The sequence below is a fragment of the Lipotes vexillifer genome, unplaced genomic scaffold (genome assembly GCF_000442215.2).
Source record: "Lipotes vexillifer unplaced genomic scaffold, Lipotes_vexillifer_v1.1 scaffold534, whole genome shotgun sequence".
Classification (NCBI taxonomy): Eukaryota; Metazoa; Chordata; class Mammalia; order Artiodactyla; family Lipotidae; genus Lipotes; species Lipotes vexillifer.
The window spans coordinates 4,127,323-4,149,187 of NW_006787833.1; the positions used below are offsets into that span (position 1 = coordinate 4,127,323).

The 21,865-nt window shown below is 42.1% G+C and overlaps 1 protein-coding gene across 1 annotated transcript in view; it reads right to left on the reverse strand.

Moving 5' to 3' along the window:
* Positions 1-6,686: 6,686 nt before the first annotated feature.
* MCM10 (minichromosome maintenance 10 replication initiation factor) overlaps positions 6,687-21,865 on the reverse strand; it is a 32,703-nt gene continuing 17,524 nt past the window's right edge. Inside the window, exons 9-19 of the mRNA XM_007460905.1 lie at positions 21,651-21,850; positions 20,117-20,217; positions 18,791-18,901; positions 18,586-18,703; positions 16,650-16,875; positions 15,364-15,505; positions 14,575-14,693; positions 12,616-12,729; positions 10,571-10,716; positions 6,857-6,899; positions 6,687-6,770 (exon numbers count right to left, since the gene is read on the reverse strand). Coding sequence (XP_007460967.1) covers positions 6,687-6,770; positions 6,857-6,899; positions 10,571-10,716; positions 12,616-12,729; positions 14,575-14,693; positions 15,364-15,505; positions 16,650-16,875; positions 18,586-18,703; positions 18,791-18,901; positions 20,117-20,217; positions 21,651-21,850 — 1,404 coding nt within the window. The remainder of the gene's footprint in view (positions 6,771-6,856; positions 6,900-10,570; positions 10,717-12,615; positions 12,730-14,574; positions 14,694-15,363; positions 15,506-16,649; positions 16,876-18,585; positions 18,704-18,790; positions 18,902-20,116; positions 20,218-21,650; positions 21,851-21,865) is intronic.

The following is a 21,865-nucleotide window of genomic DNA, read 5'->3' on the forward strand; positions in this document are numbered from 1 at the left end:
ACCAAAATGACAAAAATGCTCTTTGAAAGACACTTAAAAAAATGAAAAGGCAAGCCACAAATTGGGAGAAAATATTCACCATACATATATCCACAAAAAGCACTTGTATCCAGAACATAGAAAGAATTCTTACAACTCAACCCAGTAAATAAGTAAACAGATATGTCACCAAAAGAGATATACAAACGGCCAATTGCACAGGAAAAGATGTCATGAGGGAAATGCAAATTAAAACCACAATGAGATACCACCACACACTCATCAGGAATGGCTAAAACTGAGAAGACTGACAACACCGAGTACTGCTGAGGGTGTGGAGCAAACGGAACTCTGGTGCATCATCAGTGGGCATGTAAAAGGCCACTTCGGAAAACAGTTCAGCAGTTTTGTTTGTTTGTTTGTTTTGCGGTACGTGGGCCTTTCACTGTTGTGGCCTCTCCCACCGCGGAGCATAGGCTCTGGACATGCAGGCTCAGCGGCCATGGCTCACGGGCCCAGCCGCTCGGCGGCATGTGGGATCTTCCCAGACCAGGGCACGAACTCGTGTCCCCTGCATTGGCAGGCGGACTCTCAACCACTGCGCCACCAGGGAAGCCCCAGCAGTTTCTTATAAAGCTAAATATACTTACCAGGAATCCCACTCCTAGATATTTACCTAAGAGAAACAAAAACATATCCATAGAAAGACTTATACCTGAATATTGCTAATGGCTTTATTCGTAACAGCCCCAAACTGGAAACAAGCCAACCCAAATGTCCATCTACAGGTGAATAAACAGTGACATATCCATACAGTTGAAATACTCAACAATAAAAAATGAACTATGGACACAGGCAATAACATGGATTTATTTCAAAATATGCAGAGTGAAGTATAAGAGTACATTCTGTATGATTCCATTTATATGAAACTCTAGGAAAGACAGATCTAAACAGATTATAAACAGATCAGTGATGGACGGGACCAGGGCATGTGGGAAGTGACTGGGAAGTGACTGGGCACTGACTGGGAAGTGGCAGAGGCAACTTTTTGGGGTGGTGGGAACGTTCTCTATCTTGCTTGTGGTGGTGGTCATGTGGATGTATAAATTCATCAAAATTTACCAAACTGTACACTTAAGATGTGTGCCTTTTGCTGTGTGAAATTTAGCCCTTAATAAAGTTGACTTAAAAAAATACCAATAGAGAAGTCTCTACTCAAGCAACATTACCACAGACTTGATTGCAATCCTGGTTTCTTCCCATAGTTTCACATCACTTAATTTTCTAATCTGCAAAATGGGGACACTCCCGATCTGTCCCTGTTTTGGGAAATATTACACAGTTGCTCTTCATTGTTTGTGGATTCCATGTTTTTCCAAATTCACCTAATTGCTAAAATTTATAAAAGCAATAAATGTGGTGTTTTTGTGGTCACTTACGGACATGCACATGTGCAGATCAATGAGAAATATAAGTTGTTCTCAGCTGAGGTAGAACAACAACTTTTGCTGGTTTCAGCTCTGATGCTGTAAAAAGATGTCCTTTTCATGCCACGTTCATCACATTTTTGTGCTTCTTTGGTGTACTTCTGCTGCTGAAAATGGCCCACAGGCATAGTGCTTAAGTGTTCCTGAGGGCAAGAAGGCTGGGATGCACCCTCTGGAGAAAAAGCGTGTGATGAGATCAGCTTTGTTCCATTAGGAGATACACTGCTGTCGGCTGTGAGTTCCATGTTAATGAATAGACGATACATATTAAATAAGGTGTTTTTAAACAGAAACACACATAATACAAGGTTATGTACTGATCCGGTGAAGAAGACGTGACCAGAGGCTCAAGGGAACCTAAGCCTATGTTTCCTCTAGGAGCAGTGATTGGGTATCTGCTAGTTCAGCTGGTGACTTTATGAAACATAATTACTGTGAAGAACAAAAATCTACTCTCTCTATATTTCTAGTTCTTTCTTCCTTTCTTTGGTGAAATGGCTTTGAGTTTTCACCACCTCAATTACTGATGTCCTGCTTTTCTCCAAAATGCAGGTCAATTTTACTGGATACATGGTCTGACTGTGCAGGACATGGCAGGCCTCTTCCCCATTTTGATCTGGAGAGTTCAGCTGTGTGGCTATACTGTCTTTCTTTAATTTTCTAAAATTCCACAGCTTTTTCTCAAACTGCTGCCGACTTATGCCAACTGATTTCTTTCACCTTTTGTGCCTCTCTGTTATTTTCTTTAGATATATCACCATTTCTTTCTTCAATATTGGCAAATACAGAATCTCATTTTGCGGGTCAGTCATCCTTCTTTTGAGTGGTGCTGTTTCCAAATCTCTCCTCATGGCACCTGAGATGTCTGTTTTACCTGTAAGAGCAGAGGCTCTGATGGGCTGCTAGCAGTGACAACTTAGGCAAACAGACTTACTCTCCTGATTTTAAAAAATTAATGTTGTCAGACACATTTAGTCTCTTATAAACATCAAGCTTTGCTTCTATCATCAACTTTTACACAAGAATCCAATCGTTCAATCACTGCCTGTCAACTTAGCTATATATCAACTTGAAATGTTTTTAAAAGTTGAAAACTGGAAAAATTTTAAAAGTGGAAACTTTAAATGTTTTAAGTTCCCTTTGGGGACAATTCCACACCAATCATTTAGAAGCTTCTTATTTGCTATTCTGGATCACTGTTATCTACATTAGCTCAGTTTTCCTTTTGTTGTTTGGAAAGGGAAAGTATGGTTTAACAAAACTCAAGAAAAAGATGATTTTCTTTAAAAAGCCACTTAATTCCTCTAAACAGAAAAAGGCATAGGGAATTCCCTGGTGGCCTAATGGTTAGGATTCCGGGCTTTCAGTGCCGTGGCCCAGTTTCAATCGCTGGTCGGGGAACTGAGATCCTGCAAGCCCTGTGGCACGGCCAAATAAATAAATAAAATAAACCAAAAAAGAAAATAAAGGAAAAAGGCATAGAAAACAAAAAATCTATTGTAAAGATCAGAACATTGTGATCAACCACGAAGGACATGGCCAGTTTTTGTGTACTAACTTAGACCACCGTGTGCTTACTCTCTTCTGATGGCCTGTGATTATACAATAATCTCTACGTTGTCAAAGACAGCATAAGAAAAAAACACACATTTTGGATTTATATGAAAGCATTTAATACACATTGATAAAGAACGTGGTAGGATTAAAGACTTGCCTCACAATGAATCATGTTTTCAATGCAAACAAGTAAGTGCCCCCTCCAGCCCACCCATCCCTTTCCATCCCTGAATATTCTCTCACACACACACACACACACAAGGCAACACCAGTGGAAGCCCCCCAACACCTAGAGTAACTGAGAAGTAACTCAATTATATTTTTAATTATTTAAAACGTAAAAATCAAATTTAAAAACAGAGGGCATCTAGGTTCAGCTCACCCATTAACCTTTACAAGAATGTTACTACATGACTTATACACAATATACAAGTGAATCCGGACTCTGACAACACCCTTGGCTCAAACAAGAACAAGTTGCTTACATAGGAAGGGGCTCCTCAAAGAGCAACCTGGCATTCAGTGTCCAGGCAGCTGCTCAGTTATGACCTACTTCAGATCCATAGCTCTCTTTTAGGTTTATGGGACAAACACATCTACTCAAAATGAGCCATCAAAAATATCAGAATTTCAAGTGCTTCTGGTTCTTTTTGAAACTTGAACATTTTCTCTGTTAAAAATTAAAGAAAAAAACCACACACACACCTCCTGGAAAGTGAAATACTCCTAAAGATATAGCTATAAGGATGTGACCTTAGGGGGAACGCAAGCGTCAGACACACAGCACCTTCTATGCACAGAGAGCAGACTTCGATGATATCTAAGGCGTGTGAAATTTATTTCTGACTCTCGGAAACCTAAATCAACCATCTCTCACAACCACCTTATGTCCCTACTATAATACCATCTTGGGGGAAACCTAAATTATTCCTAGCTAGAGTTTAAATCCCAATATAATAATCCTACCAATTGACCCAATCTTTAAGTGGCATTCACTTGGGTCCAACGGTATTTGGATAATCAGGTCGCCCAGGCAGAGGACTCTCCTAAATGGAATTTTCTGGTGGTAACCTGCATGAGGTTTGATCTATACTTCTATTTTTTTGTTTGTTTGTTTGAACAATTCAGAAAACATTAAGTCCCTTGTATTCACAGTTTGTAAAATCCCTCCACCCACCCAGCATTCACTGAGCACCAGTAGGTCAGCACTATGTTTGGCACCTGGAAATTGAACCACGCTAAAATATACAAGCTAGCAGGTGACATGGATAAACAAACCCATTACAATAAGTTCCCTGCCAGAGCAGCATTCAAAATACAGCAACAACCTGGAGGAAGGAGCGTCGACTGCTCCCAGGGACACTGGGCAGGCGTCACAGAGAAAGCAAGCTCAAGCTGCTTATCTTGTTTTTTTCCTTTTCATCATGACATCTTACAACATAAGTGACAATATAGAGATGAGCAGTAGTCTCCATGTACCCATGACCCTGCTTTAACAGTTAGTAACTCAGCCACTTGTGGTTCACCGAAAGCCCCGTTGCTGCCTTCCATCCCTTTATTTTGCTTTGAAAGCCAATCCTCGACATTTTTATCATTTCACCCATAAATACTGAGCTGTGTTCGAGGAATGACCTGGAAAGGATCTTCCATGAGTAACATTCATCTCCCCATCTATTCTTCTGCCGGTCACTCTAACAGAGTCATATACCCTGATTCCTGACGGTGACTCCAAAACCTGGGCTGGTTCAGGGCAAAGACCCAAGACATTATGGGTGCCTCTGAGTTGGCTGAAGGACAAGATGGAGCTGACTCAGTGAAATCCCATCGTGCCTTATCTGGAATGCTGACCGCATTCTTCTGGCCCTTGGTCCTCATAAAATTGCTATTTCTTCAGAAGCATATTGAGCACCTAATGTTTGTACCAAATGGTGGCTACAGTCCACATTCCCATGTGCCCTTAGCAAACCTCTGGGGGAACCTCAGACGGTATGGGTCTTGCCCTGTGGGCCAAGCTGCCCCAGAGTTGCTTCCTGCCACCACCTTGATCCCCCTTGGGTGGGAAGCCTGGTGCATCTGAATGTCTAGGCTGTCTGTCTCCCACCTCTTCAGAGTTTCCCCTCAACATCCATGCAGTTAGTTACCTAACCCGGAACGCTACCCTGGACTCCCTCTCCAGCACAATCTGTCTGTTCCTTTAAGGCCATCCACCACTGTCCACCTCCATCATCACCCTTCTGTTCAGGCTGCCGTTCCTTTCCCTCAAGTGCTGCGATCTGCCAGCATCGTTCTGCCTTTAGCACCCCTGCCCCTGCCTCATTCTCCACGCAGCAGCTGAGTGGTATGACAGAGCCCCCTGCTGAAAACCCTCTTGTGGGTCCCAGCACACACAGGACCAAGACCCATGTCCTCACCACAGCCAAGGAGGCACTGCAATGTTCAAGGTCTGCCACCGCCTCCTTCTCCAGCCTCACCTGAGACACCGCCTCCCGACCCGCAACCAAACTCTCCATTCAGGGCCTGCTTTCTCGGGTCTCTGTGCTTTTACCTGGGAAGCGTAACAAAAGCCGCACCTACTGAGCCCTTGCGCATATGCGCTATCTTACATGAGTCCGCGCCACCAAGACATCATTGCCTTCGTTTTGCAGACGGGGAAAGTGAGGATGGGCACCTCGGCTGAGGTCACAGAAGTAGCGAGCAGAAGGGCTGAAACTCGGGCGCAACCACGAGTCCCAGGCTGCCCCTCACCCTGCATCATGCAGCGATCCCCGACCTATAATTCTTAATGTGTATGATAAAGCATATCTGCAAATCCCAAACTCCAGAGGATTCTCCTTGTGGGATGTTTCTGTTCTCCAATTGGGCTTCATGGCTTCTCAAATTTTATGTTTGTTTTGGTTAGAGGTTTCACTTTCTTTAAGCCATATTTAAATAAAGCCACATTCTAAAATGATGAGATTTTAGGCATTTCCATTACAGAGCTCCAAGATATTGTAACAGCACAGAGACCATAAAAATATGAATTGAAATGCCAAGTGGGTCAGTGACTTGATTTCCAAGAACAAAAGAGAGGTAACAGTAGAACCAGCAGAAGGAACCCGGCTTTTAATATCAGTACAGCAAGACTGTATCAAGGGCGACGGTCATGATTTTCTAGATGGCAAAACATATTATGTTTAGACTTTGAGTGCTCAAAGACACATTTCAAGATCATTTAGTCCAACCTTCCTCATTTTACATGTGAGGAAACTGAAGCCCAGAAGTTAGGCAGGTTACCTGAGCTAAATTCATTCTTTTGTCTCTGGGTGTCCATATAAATACCAGAACCTTATTGTGATCAAGAAGCGACACTGCATTCTCTACAACCCAAGAGAGAGAAACACAACTCTCTGTCTACCTTCCAGTTTGGGGCATAAAAACTGTGAATTCTGCCATCAGTACTGAGAACAGGGAAGACAATGATACCTTGAATTTCCACTTAAAGGTCAATGTTAAATTTGATGTTAAACCAACACAACCGAGGAAGGAGGCGAAGCTGTAGGCTTAGCAAGTACTCGTTCTGAATGTGTCAGTCAGGAACACGGGCAATTCAGAGCCAATACTCTTGCTTTTCCAGAACCACAAGAATCAATGTAGGCTGCGGGTACCTGTTTGAAGTCGGGGCTATTTAAGGCTATTCAGGAATTTGGCGTGTTCTTCTCCTCTTGGTAACAGGGTTTCTCCTCCTATCTTTGGACCTGTCTTTTCCTAGAAAAACAAAAATAATTTAATAAGAAATGGGTCAATATTATTTGCATGGGTCACTAAAGCCCATCACCTTGCAGATGACATACCTTTAACATTCCGTCCCGTTCCCACTTGAAGAGGCCACAATTACTGAAACAGAAAAGATGGGATTGATTCAGCAGTGAGGTTATAGGCCCATACACATGAAGATAACACTGCTCCCTGCACCTGGGGGAAGATCTCCCCCATTTAAGCAGAAGCTGATCAAGGGGACATTCATATTGCACGCTATGCTCTATTGCTACTGAAAATACTCCAGTGATTTGAGAAACGGTCTTCAACTCTGCAGTAAGCTAGATACTTCAGAGAAGGAATTTCAAATGGTAGTATAACAGGGCTACACATGCTATAGGTGGTGAGCGCGAGCCTGGTTTCTAGTGCTGGTCACTGGGAAGACCCTTGGATCGAGGAAGCCAGCCTACAGCTAAGTGCGCCTATGACTTGCCCCTTTTTCTCCTGTTCTGGAACTAAAAGGCTGTGATAAGAAAGGATTACTCTTCCTTCTGGTTTGAACAATCCTCCCCCCACCCCCCTTTTTCAGTAGTAAGAACAGGGAAGACAGTGCTATCTTGATTTTCCACTCAAAGGTCAATGTTAAATTTGGTGTGAAACCAACATAACAGGAAGGAAATCTTTTCATAACCCAAAGATTTTTCACTCTCTTCACTCAAAGAGCCTGGAGACCCTCATTCTCACTTTTTAACATGGTAGGTGAATCCAACCCTGAGGAGGCATTGGGACGCTATGGGGAAAGCTCATTGTCTATGAAGTTTACTCTGGAGAAGAGAGAGAGAAACAGAAAAGAAATATAGTGAAGCCGTGGGACTATGTCTCCCAGCAGCTTTGATCTGCGAGGGTCCGGGCTGTAGGGGTCACCCCACCAGCCTCATCCTTCCTCCCCATCTGGCTTAGACTCCACTCCCGCCCTGAGCATCAGCTGCCCGAGGACTTAGCCCCGAGCCTCTCCACCACCTTCCCCAGCTAGAGACCAGCTGAATGTCTACTGAGAGACTTTCATGGCCTACGGCCAGATCAGTGATGATATTACTCACAGCTTACTGTCAGGGGTTGGCAATTATAACACAAGGGCCAAATCCAGCCTGCCACAGTTTTCGTGAGGTTTTGCTGAACACAGCCAAGCCTCCTTGTTTGAGCATCACCTATGGCTGCCACAAGAGTGGTGAAACAAACCACAGTGCCTGCTAATATATTTACTATCTGCTTTTCACAGAAACAGTTTGCCCATTTCTGCTCGAGATAAAGAACTGACAAGAGAGAAACCAGAGAAAGCAGATGTTAACAAAAATAACAGTGCCACCTGGAGGCTGAAAGGCATCGTGTTCTTCCATTTGAGTTGTACTTACTGCTTATCCTCAATGAACACATTTCTCTGATAATCAAATGTTTTACACAAGCTCTTGCTGTTACAATATTTTGGAGAGATGTCAAATGTCAATATACAAATAGCTACTTAGAACAATTCTAACCTAGATTGTAAAAAGATGCACAAACCAACTCCTGACAAGGTGATGAACTAGCCCCCACCCTCATCCCAAATCAGCTTTGGAGAAACTGGAAATGAGAGTGGAGTTAGGGGTCCAGGAAATAAACAACCAAAATGAAATAAGCAAACAAAAAGGTAGTGAGAATACCCTGGTGAAGAGGTGATAGTGAGATTGCCTCAAATTCCAAAGAATCAACATCATACAAATTATGTCCTTGAAGAATAACGCAATAAAGTTAGAAATTAATAACAAAAAAGATAAAATCAATCCCATATATATTACTAACTCTTGGGTCAAAAAGGAAATCATCCAAGACATTAAGAAATAATTTTAACTAAGCATCAAAGCATCCAAAAACTAAGCATCCAGGTGACTGCTAAAGCAGAACTACTTAGAGGGAAATAGGAGCTTTAAACTGATTTATGAGGGGACTTCCCTGGTGGCACAGTGGTTAAGAATCCACCTGCCAATGCAGAGGACACGGGTTCGAGCCCTGGTCTGGGAAGATCCCACATGCCGTGGAACAACTAAGCCCGTGTGCCACAAGTACTGAGCCTGCGCTCTAGAGCCTACAAGCCACAACTACTGAAGCCCGCGCACCTTGAGCCCGTGCTCCCCAACAAGAGAAGCCACCGCAGTGAGAAGCCTGTGCACCTCAATGAAGAGTAGTCCCCACTCGCTGCAACTAGAGAAAGCCCACGCGCAGCAACAAAGACCCAACATGGCCATAAATATATAAAAAAATAAATAAATAAAACACTGTTGGTAAAATGGTGCCAATAAACTCTCTCAACTCAGGGTTGCCACAAACCTTCAATTCATTAAAAAAAAAATTGATTTATGAGGCAACAAGAAAGGTTACATACTAATAAGTTGAGTTTAAGCTTTTAACTTAAGAATGTACACAAAACGGTACAAAGCAAACCCAAAGAAACAATAAGTACATAAAGATAAGGGTGGAAATCAGGAAAACAGAAAGAAAATCAATAAATGTTTAGAAAACTAAAAGATGGTGTTCTGAAAAGGTTAACAGAACAAAGAGACTTCTATCAAGGTTGACTCTGAAAAACAGAAGAAAAAAAACAACAGAACAAAATATAGTAAATACCTATTAATAAAATATAGCAAGTAACAGACTGAAAAAAGTACATTAGGGACAACTAAATATTAATAAGTTTGAAAATCTAAATGAAATGGATTCCTAGAAAAATATAAAAAGCTGAAATTGGAAACTGGTAGAAAAGAGACCATGAAATTGAAAAGGTAATCAAAGCCACCCCTTTCCTCCAAGAACAGGGCCTAAATAATTTTGTAGCTGAGATTTACTAAACTTTCAAGAAATAATTGCTAGTTGATATGTTATTTCAGGAAGCTGCCCAATTCATTTTATAAGGCTCACATAATCTTGGTTCGAAAACGAGATAGGTCTATATAAGAAAAGGAAAAAAAAAGTCTAATTCACTTATGAACAGATATAAAAATCACATATGAAATATTAGCTAACTGATTATAACAGTGTGCTAAAATAAAAAAGTCACCAAGATAAGCCGTGTTTATCCAAGGAATAAAAAAGGAAAGTTCAACTTCAGAAAAACTTAAGAATGTAATGTACCACGTAGATAAATCAAAGGAAAATAAGAAAAGATATCTAACAACACTCATAGTGAGTGAGGAAGGGGACAGAGAAATACATAAATTAGGAGAGCACTGAACGCACCAAGGACAATGTTCTACAAACTGCACCCCGAACTGCACAGGTATTACTCAGGCTGTTCTACATGAATCATGCCCCCTGAGTAGTCAAACACAGCAGCTCTGCCTCTGTATCCAAAATTCCTCACCCCAAAGTAAAAGCAAAAAGTCCCTTAAAACACACATACTCACATATTATAAAAATTTAAACAAATAACTCTTTAGAGCAGAGAAAAATAATTCCCTATCCGAGCCCCCCACAAACACACATATTTCACCAACCCACCATACACAGGCTCCATTTATTTATTCAACAAACATTTCTGATAACCTACTATGCACCAGGCCCTATATTTAGTATTGGGGATACAGCTGTGAAAGGGGCAGGATCCCTTCCCTCCAGGAGCATTTGGGGATACCCAGGGGCTGTAAGGTGGCACAGAGCAAGGGTGACCCTCCTGGGGTCAAGGACTGTCTACAGTTCCAAGGGAACAGCATCACATGGGAATTGGAAAAAGGTTCAGGAAGCCTGGATGAGACCAAGAACCCCAGGAATTCTCAAACCTGCAGTGCTTTTGGGGGAGCCTGTCGAGGGAGACACTTCTGTTTCCACAGGGACACTTGAAAAACCTCTTCACACTGTCGTGCCAGTGGTAGTTGTGCTGCTCGCTGACGCAGGTCTCCAGAGGCTTGAAGTGGGTGTAAGCGCACTGCACAGAACGAGCAGAAAGAAGGCACGTGTCAGGTCAAGAGCTCCGAAGGAGAAATGAGCCAGCCACCACAAGGGCAGCCTGTCCTGAGAACTTCTGTTCTTTCGTCGCCACCAGGCAGGTGCCGGTGGAGCTATTATCTTCTGGCTGCAGTGATCATGTGATTTCTTGACTTTCCCCCTACTGATACCACTTTTTCTCATGTTTGCCCCAATTTCAGGTGTAAAATACACAATAATCTTCTGTGACATCAAGACAATAGCTAGGGCAAAGGAAGAAAAGGATTGGAAATCTCTAAGTAGCTTTGATTGGTCTGCCCTGTATTCACTGTAGTCCCTGATTGTAAAACAGATTACACCCATGGGGCCTATTCAGGAAGGATGATGAGCTGCTCTTTCATTTTCTCTTACAAGGCCACTGAAAAGGATTATAAACTTATTACTACTCCTATTTCATACACAGCAAAACCAAGACAGATATTAAGTAATTTACTTTTAATTTGGATCCTTCAAAGGACTGAAAAGAACAAGAAATGATGGGTGAAGGCTGAAACAGAGCCAGACAGTGCAATGTAATTTCGGGTAATCACACTGAGTCTAGATAAATAACTTTCGGCCTTGGCAGCCTCAAAGAGGGCAGAGGAGAGTGGTATGCCAATTGGGGCAGGCAAAATAATCCCCCCAAGATGTGCATACCCTATTCCCTGGAATTTACAAGCATGTTATGTTACATGGCAAAGGGGAATTCAGGTTACAGATGCAATTACAGTTGCTAATCAGTTGATCTGTGACGAGAGGACCCCACCTCCCATTGCTGGTTTCGATGTTGGAGGAAGGAGCCACGATCCAAGGGATGCAGGTGAGCTCTAGAAGCCGGGAAAGGCAAGGACATGGACTGTCCCCTAGAGCCTCCAGAAAGGAACGCACCCTACTGACACCTGGATTTTACCCCAGCGAGACCCACTTCTGACCCACAAAACTGTGAGATAATAAATTTGTGTTGTTCTAAGCCACCCAGTTGGTGGTCATTTGTTACAGCAGCAACAGGAAACGAATACACCAGCTTTGTCCTAATACAGCCACACTGTCAGAGGAAAAGCTGTCCTACGAAGTAAAAGCTTTACTGATTCTCCACGGTCTGAACTTTCTCAAGGAAGCTCCACCTTTTGTCCCACCCCCTAAATGCAAAGGAGAATCTAAGGTTTTAAAAAGAATAAAGATAGAGAAAATTGCACTGGGTAAGCTAAACCTCTTTCTCCTCTTACATGTGTTCACGAAGCAGATTAGCCATGCAGACATATTTCAAAGAAATGGTAATGGAGGAGTAGTATTCAGCAATAACTTTTTTTTTGTGTGGCCATTTTTGATTAATGTTGAGGAGTAGAGGATTTTGAATTTTCTAATAGACTCAGGGTAAAAATTCTGCAAACAGAGACAACAATACAATTCACACTCTGCCCTGAGATTCAATCTAGTAGGTTAGGACCTGAGCAGAAGGGAACAACAGCAGTTGATCATGACATCTGATGCCAAATCAAGTTGTTCACCCAAGGCCCCAGGGACTTAGGAACTATGGACTGAGGACGTGCTGAAACTTGAGTAGGAGAGGTAAGAATACTCGGTCCAGTGGTCAAACGGGAAGAGGCTCTTCCACAGGACCAGGAGCTGTGGCCAAATGAGGAACATCTCAATACAAAGGCTCGACCATCAGAGCTCAGTGGATGGGTCATGGGAAGCTCGGTGCTGGGCTATCGGACGCCATTTGGTTTGCAGCCTAATTAAATGGCCCGGGCAGGACTCTGGTCATAAGACATGGGCCCACACCCCACAGACTCTCCACATCCTGCTGAGTCACAGCAACCCCAGACAGGTCGTGGGGAGAACTGTCTCCCGCACTCACCGTCCTGCACGTCACGACTCGACATTTCACTTCCCGGGTGTTTCTCATCTTTTCTTCTATTTGTTCTTTTTTCACCAGGGGCTCAAAATAGTGTTCCTGCAGCTCAGCCTCGGCCTGGAATGACAAGACATCCAGAAGACCTTGTACCAAATCTGATATAGACTCAGGCAGCTGCTTAATAATAATCAAATCTGAACTGAACAGACAAGCTAACTGTATAAGGACATGGATCAATGAACCGCAACCCCAGACGGTAAGTAGAAACAAGCCCTTAATGGCCAAAAAGAAGGTATGAAAGCATTTGGTGATGTGTGAGACACTAAATACAAACTTAAACTACTGATGTGATTAACAGCATCATCAGATCAAGTGCGCACCAGAAGGGAACTGTTTCCACTGTTCCAATATAGATTCAGCTATGGGAGGTGCTGGATGCTTCCCCAGTGATGACGCCCATTCTATTCGATAACTATTCTCCAGACCAAGCACTTGGCAGGAACAATCCCTGCTTGTCCTGGAACACAGGTAGGAGGTGTGAGGGCAGAAAGATATTCAGGGCAGGATGTGGTCACAGCTCGAGTCAGTGCAGCGGCACCAGGCAAAAGGCGCAAGGTCTTTGGTGGCCACAAGAACCAAGGAACTCAGCTCTACAGTCTTTTGGGGTCTGCTTGAGCACCTCTCCTGACTGAGTTTCAAGTCCAGTAGAAAGTTATATCATTGTCTCGTTAGTCCTTTGTTAATCAAAAGAAAGGCAGATCATTTGGAATATTGGCACTAAATGGGGGACATTTTGAAAATTTGTGGGAGTACTTTTTTTGTTATCCCAGTGACCATAACCTTTGCTACTGGTGGGGACCACGGACACTACACCTTCTGCAATGCATGCAACAGTCCCTTACACATCAAAGGATTGTTCTCAATGTTCTACAGGGCATCCATGTGGATGAAAAACCCAATTATAACCCTCAAACCTAACAGCATTATATACAATACCACAATACTTGTGCATGGTTTTCACATACACTGTTCCAAAAGTCCTGTGGATGTGGAGAGACAACTGTGCTTTGATGTCTTCAAAAGTTTAAAAAAATAAACCACATTGTCAAAGAAATAGACCCACGGTATTCAAGTTTCTAAGAAAACACATCTACTGAGTATTCATTGCTAGCTGCCTGATAAATCCACTTATATATACTTACAAATCCAAGCCTCTATTTTATTACTTCTTCAAGGGTAGTTGTGCCCGTGTATTTTACATAATGAAATACATATTTTTATTATAAACATTTTCCTTTTTTCCTCTTTATATTACAGCTAGGATATTATATTGGTATTTTTGAAATTACTAGCTAGGTAATTTACATTATCCATAAATTTAATTTCAGGATAATAAGAGAACAATACAAAACACTTGTTATTAAAAAGGGGCATTGTGAGTGTTGAGTTGAGAACTACTGATTTAGAGCATTTGCAGCATCCATATAAAAATGTATGAATGGAAAAATCCCTTCCCATACTGCAAGGCAGAAAATAGTAGATAGTGGAGAGCCATTAAAACATAACTTCACAGCCATAACTACAGGTAAACGTTTTAAAGAGTTAATTAATCATTTAAAATTGAAGTATAGCTGACTTAACAATGTTATATTAGTTTTAGGTGTACAACACATTAATTCGACCTTTTTATAGAATATACTTCAATCAAAGCTATAAAATATTGACTGAAACATTTTATAATACTGAAGTCAGTTTAAATAATGTTGAATGATATTCTTCAATGTAACAAAGGCAAAGCTAAAAATCTATTCGCAATATTCCTGTTCTTCAAAACAAAATCAAACAAACTGACATACAACTAACATCTCGGCTGAGGAAACAGGAAGAGATTGTTAGCCCATGACAGAGCGCCCGAGTCTGAGGACATCTCTGTCATCTTTGACCTTCTGGGCTGTCTTTTACCTCTTTTAGGATCCCCGTGTGCCTCGATTTTGCTTTTAGAATTTTCTGAAAATCCTCAGATTCCAGGTAGGCAAGCTGTTCTCTCCTTTTTTTCCTGGAAGGCTCCAATTCATCCTCAGCTAGAGCGGAAAGAAAAAGAGTGAACAGAGGAAGCTCAGAGGGCCAGTGGGCCTCGCCAACTCAGCTGCGTCTCCCCAACTCAGCTGCGTCTCCCCCTACAAGATCCTTCAAACTGCATTTACCCCCACTTGGTATGAGCAAAGGATGGCTCTTAGAGAACTGAGTTGAGAAGTACAAACTAGAATATGCGGGAGGGGATGGCAGACTTGACCACTAAATTAGAATCGTTTTCACCTTAAGAGCCAATTATGAAAATAGGTAACAACAACAAAATTCCTATTTACAAACTCATGTTAAAAGGACACTGGCAGCTTCAGAGTTTTAAAAATAAAAATAGGGCAATTTAAAACAAAGGTCTACTTCTTTCAAAACAAATCTTTCTATTAATATGTATGTGCAAAGATCCAATGAGTAATCTCAAGTTTTTAAATTGTGCATAATTTCATTTTAATTTAATGTGACTATAAAAAACAATCAGAAAAAAACAAAACAAAACAAAACAAAAAAAACAATCAGTTCCAACTGCAGAAATTCTACTTAGGTACTCTCCATAGAAGTAAATGGAAATAAAATAATGTCTTTTGATGTCAGGGAGGCTGGTTGTGATTTGGAACATTTCCTTTATAAGCAGTGTCTCTTTCCTACTGCTAAGTTTCCCATTCGCAGTACCTTGAGGAGAAAATGTGTTGTTCTTTTCTACACGTTCCTTCACTTCCAGGACTTCCTGGGGTTCCTTTAGCTTCTTAATGCTGTTTGGGTCTGTTTTTTTAAGAATCTGGCCTTTTACCCTTAATTTGGTTATAGCAGCCAACTAAAAAAAAAGGAAAGAGAGGGAGATAAAAATCTAAAAGACGAGATAGGCTTCTGTAGCTCTGTATCCCTTTCCAGTGATTAACCAGTGAATTCTGGCTGTTCTCAAACATACATTAGCAAAATATATCTTCACTTTACTTAGCATTATTAACACAATTATTAAAATTTCAAAGAATGGAAGACAGGTCTCTAAGTTAGTAAAACAAATCTCAGCTTATTTAAATATCAATAGTTAAACTTCAGCTAGTCCTTCAGCTAGCGTGTAGGCTTTTAGACCCACAGAGGAACCACATAAACATTTTGGAAGTTTGTTTCAGAATAGACAGATTAGGAAAGGATTCCAGCCCTGCCACTTACTAGTTTATAACTTGACTTAATTGTTCAGCTTCAGTTTCTACTTTTACAAAACGGGGATGACAGCACTAACCTACCTTTTAGGGTTGTGGTTTTAAGGATAAAATGAGACAATGCAAGCCAAGCATGTACTTGTACATAGTAAATAGCATGTATGCACATATCACAGACACATGGTAACATACATGCGTAATTGCTATTACTATTACTGTAGGTATGGCTTTGGCTTGCAGCTAGCCTTTGCCCTTCATGTGGTTCTAGCTGCTAACTAGAATAAAGAGAAGACAGGCTCAAGTCGGGGGCTCAGGGTGACTCAGGAAGAGGAGAGACAGAGCTTGCTGAGGTGGTGGGGTTCTGACCACCCCCAATTCCCACTTCAATCAGAGCAGCTTAGCTTTTATCTGTCTACAGACTGGGCTTCTGTGTAAGATTTCTTTTAAAGAAGGATTCTTTAAACCACTATTTGACAATTCAATTGCCTCAACAATTCCAAGAATGTTTCCCCCTAATACTAGGGTCTCCAGCTGTAAAACAGTATCTTCTTCTAGGTTATCTCCTGCAGCCTGACAAGAAATAGTGTGGAGACAGTAGCTAGTTCTCTTGGATTAAATTAATGGCATTATGTTGATACCCATTATCATTTAAAATTCCTTTGACTCTAATTATCATGATCAATAAATAGGTATGAGGGGACTGTCTTTCCTGGTCACAGGTATATAAAGTTTGAAATACCAGCTGTGTGTCACAGAATACAAATTCAAGTGGTGAAGAAAAGAGATGCCAGTTACCTTTTTAGCTTCTGCTAACACACTCAGTTTTGGTCTTGGTGGTGGTGACTCATCAAAAAATAGGACATCATCTCCTGAGATGTCTCTTCCAAGCTTTGGTATCTGTATGGCTGAGGCTCCTTTCAGCTTTGGGAACTCAGCCCCCGTTGGTGGAGAACAAGAAGGCGGCTGCCGAGAAGAGGATGGCACAGCTGGGCTCTCAACTTCACTCTCACTTTGGAGAAATCTTTAAAGAAATAGGCAGTCACAAACTATGCACACGAGCACAAAACATGCAGACTGGGAGACCGCAGGCAGGCCACCAGCTGAGAAGCAGTCGTCAGTAAAATAATTTTCCCTTCTTGGTTATTAATTCAGATTAGCACACAGTAAAAACAATACTAGCCTCACTAACTCTTAAGCTAACTGGTTTTTCATTGAATAAGTGCTAATTGTTTCACCAGTTTAGAACTGATTACTATTTTTATCAACTAGCTTTCCAGTGGGTGCAGACTATGGAGCACCTTCAGCCCTGAAGGCAAGCTGTGGACTGTATTCCTAGCCCTCTGGTTAGCTGAGATCCTTCAAGAACTCACCGAATCTCTCTGTATTTTGTTTCCTCTACTGGGAAGAGATAACACATTTGTTACATTTGGAAGTCCTAACAGGAAGGTGCTATAATTCACACAGTGATTATTTTATATATGGCTTTAAGGACTATTTAAAAACAACAAAGGTCAGAAATCATCTAGGCCAAACCTCTCATTGTAGGGATAAATAAATTGAGGCCCAAGACCCCACTGCTCCTAAGTGAGAGACTTGGGACTAGTAGTACCAGGTAATCCTGGGCCAGTCTTCTCTCCCCTACCACATCCCCACTCCTGTAGGCTCCAGACTGAGTTTGCAAATTGCCTAGCAGATCCTACCCAAAGGTATGTTTTGTTTGGCCAGCAAAATTCTGAAAAACTTCAGACTAATGCCTTTAAACTGACGGGTGCTTTCTACTCCCTACAAGGTTCACAACTCCATATACGTTTTTATGTCCATATATACACATTTATGTCACCTGTAGGCCCCTGATGAATACCTCTATAGATATCCCACCAGCACCTCAAACTAACCTGCCTGAGGCCAAATCCATTCTCTTATTTTTCCAAAGCATTTCCTCTTGACTCGTAATAGGCGTCCTTTTCCATGGAACTAGGTACCCTACAGGAGCCTAGATCTGGGACAGCATAATGGTTCAACACTGGAGTAGAACAGGTAGGTGTGAGTTCAAACTTGGCTTCACCACTTACTAACTCTCTGGTCTTCAGCTACATTAGCCATAAAACTAGGATAATAACACCTCGCAGATTATGGTAAGGACCAATGAGACGTGTGTACAGTGTAAAGCATGGTGGCTCAGCGCATGCTGGGTGACTGTAAACAGTAGCTCTTACTACCATTGGATAACTTGAGTTCAAGAGTCTTTGATTTGTTTACCTTCCACACCCATTTCCACTTGATTTTGCCTCTGAAATGACTCTCGATTCTCAGTGCCTCATTTTTATCACTGACCTGAACAAATGCAGAATCTACGCATTGGCCCAGCCTGTAATTAAAAACCTAACTGTGGCAAAACTGAGAAATGGGCACCAAACAGCTCAACGCCTACTTTCCCTTTTCACAAAACTGTCTTTATATGTTACTCCTTTCTCGTTTCCACAGTGATATTAATTATTGCAGCCTGTACCACCAGGTCTCAGGATTTACTAGTGTAAGTCAGAAATACATAACTTTAAATGCTTTATAATTTTAAAGGTTATGTTAAAATTAATTTTTTTTAAACTTCCAAAGTTAAAAAGGTAGCCAACCACCCCAAATCCAAAGTCATACTTTTGAAATCTATTAAGACATCCTCAGAATTCCTGAGATGAGCTACCTAAACAGGGAACATTAAACCTGTGACTCCTACCGTTTCTGTATTTCTTCTGATTTCTTTTTCCGCATCTCTAACATACGCTGCTTCTGTTGCTTCAAGAGGGCTGACGCCGAGATAGACTGGAAAGCAGGTTTCGGGCTCCCCATGATCCCTGAAACACAAGGCACAGGCTGAGGGGGTTCTGAGAGGCTGTGGGGACCCATGCGTAGACACTAGAGCAGGTACAGGCTGACTCTACCTGATGACTTGACTTTGGCTAAATGATGTTTCAAGTTTCTGGCTCCAGATGTAGGCAAGTCCATGAGTTCCCTGAATTCCTCAGAGCAAGACAAGCTCTTCTGGGGTACTCCTGGAATATACAAATATCAGCATTAGAGGATTCAAAATTCAGAGTATTTTATGTCATGTGACTTATCCCTTTTTAAACTTTGCTTTCATAACTTTAGTTATTTGTAAATGAAGTAGATGGAATATCAAGAGAAAAGAGAATCTTTCACCTCTAACCTCAGACCAGTAGGACTGCAAGGGTAAGACAAATGTATCTTATTTTTGAAAAATGATTAGAATACTAATACCTGCGGGGTCATTTCATACACTATTCCTGGAATATGCACTATGCATAAGGATCCATGCTAGACCTGGACCACTGTTATGAACAGAGCCCCAAGGACAGGGTGGAGGTGGCATTCTCCGACCTAGACCTGTTTTAATGAAAGATAACCAACGAGTTTGACTAGGAACCTGATACTACTGATTCTAGTGCTGGACACTAAGAGTTAGACCCAGATACATCAAGACATTTTATTTTATTTTATTTTTTATTTTTTTGGCTGCATTGGGTCTTCGTTGCACACTGGCTTTCTCTAGTTGCAGTGAGCGGGGGCTAATCTTCGTTGCGGTATGCAGGCTTCTCATTGCGGTGGCTTCTCTTGTTGTGGAGCACGGGCTCTAGGTGTGTGGGCTTCAGTAGTTGTGGTGCACGGGCTCTAGAGCGCAGGCTCAGTAGTTGTGGTGCATGGGCTTAGATGCTCCATGGCACGTGGGATCTTCCTGGACCAGGGAACAAACCTGTGTCCCCTGCATTGGCAGGCAGATTCTTAACCACTGCACCACCAGGGAAGTCCCCATCAAGACATTTTAAAAAGCTAAAGGGGCTTCCCTGGTGGCACAGTGGTTGAGAGTCCGCCTGCTGATGCAGGGGACACGGGTTCGTGCCCCGGTCTGGGGGGATCCCACGTGCTGTGGAGCGGCTGGGCCTGTGAGCCATGGCCGCTGGGCCTGCATGTGCGGAGCCTGTGCTCCGCAATGGGAGAGGCCGCAACAGTGAGAGGCCCGCGTACCGCCAAAAAAAAAAAAAACAAAAACAAACAAACAAAAAAGCTAAGACACAGCTAAGATTAATATGCTGTTTTTTCTTAAGATGCTGCCAACCAAGCTTGGTTCGTTCTGCTGAGGCCACATCACTCACCAAGTATAACTTAGTGTTAGGATCTAACCAGTTTCAATCCTGAAGACTACATGTTTAAACCTGAGAAAGAAAAATAGTATCTAGAAACAAAGTTACCGAGTTTTTGTTGAGTTTCCTGAAGGATCAAGTCTGCGCCCTTAACCACCAGATTAGTCAAGGTGGTTTGAATCTTCTTTTTAGGTGCGACAGCAGCTGCACTGAAATGACAAGAGTCACCCCCTCAAAACAGGAAAATCACTGAATTTCAACGCTCTGTGAGGTAAAGAAGGCGCAGAAGTAGTCATTTATTACAAACTGTCAACGTTTCTCAAATCACCATGTAAGTAGACTTTCTTAATACCATGGCCCTACAGCATACGGGTGTGTGCATTATGTCACAGATATAAAACAACAGGCGACCAACAAATTTGATTGAAGGCCGTTCTGGAAGAGCAAGTTGGCAAGAGAAATAAAAAATATGCCAACACTTTGATCAAGTAGACTAGGACTTACCAAGTAGTCTAGGATTTACCTAAGACCTATACAAAAATTTAGGATATTAACGGAAGCTTTGTTTGTATTGTTAAAAGTTGGAAATGCTATAAATGTTTATCCATGGAGAATTATTTAAATTATCACAGAGCCATGTAAAAGAACACCATGTAGCCACTAAAAATAATGCCATAAGTGAATGTTCCACAAAGAAAAATTCATTATTTTATGTGGGAAAAAAGAACGTTGGCAAAGTATAGGTATATTATGATCTCATTTTATACTATTAAAACGTTATACATTTGAGAAAAAAGGACCCCTAGAACCATATATACCAAAACTAACAGTTATCTAGGTGGTGGGATTATAGATGGTTTTTACTGTCTCCTTTTGGCTAAACTGTACATACATTTAAAAAAAATAACATATGTGTATTGCTTTTTGCAATTTGGTAAAATACAGAAATTATTTTAAATCTTAAAAATGTGCTCGATATCACAAAATATACAGGAAGTGAGAGTCCTCTAGCCCAATTTCTGTTGGATCGAGGACAAAATCTGTTTTGTTCTTGGACCAAGTGCAGCTCCCTTGAGCCAGGTCCCCACCTGCCGCATTGTCAGACGTACTTTCTAGAGAACAGGGACGAGGCCATCCATCATCTGCTCAGGGACTCCAGGGAGAGAATGAGATCCCCAGAGGGGAGGCCAGGCATGCCAGCCTCAGCAGCGCCCCCTCCCCCGTGAGGCTTCTCTGCATATTCATTCACTAAATTAAATGTGGGTTCCACAAGGTGGGTTCCCTCACACTAACAGTCGTCAGGGAAATGATTTCAAGTATGTCAACACTATGATTAACACTTTTAATGGCCCATCAGCCTTGACAAAGCTGCACTATTCACATTAGAAGCCAAAGAGGAAGTGTGGGTTCCCTGTTAAAGACCACCATGACCTGACTTAGTTTCCCCGCCTTCTGAGTGTTTTCCTCTCTTCCCGGGAACGAAAGAGGCCCTCAGCCATCTTGTTCCAGGCAGCACGCTATGAAAGATAAAACTGTACAAGTCTTCCAGGACCGGGACAGAAACGTACAACCACTCTTTTTACTCTTAAAAGAAGACAAAGCAAGACCGCTGACCCCCAAAGAAGCCCTGAGAATGTCTCACATTGAGGCTGCATACGAGGCCGAAGAAACTCCTCCGTAGTAAAAACCATCCTGACACAGCCTTTCTTTCAGGCTGATGCCTTTGCGGGCAAACTTCTTTGGAATTCGGCCGCCGGAGAAGGTGGACTGCAGGTCTGCTCGCCTGGCGCTGAGCCTCTTGTACTGGGCCTGGATGTGATACTGACAGTATTCACAGTCATTCTGTAAAAAGGAAGA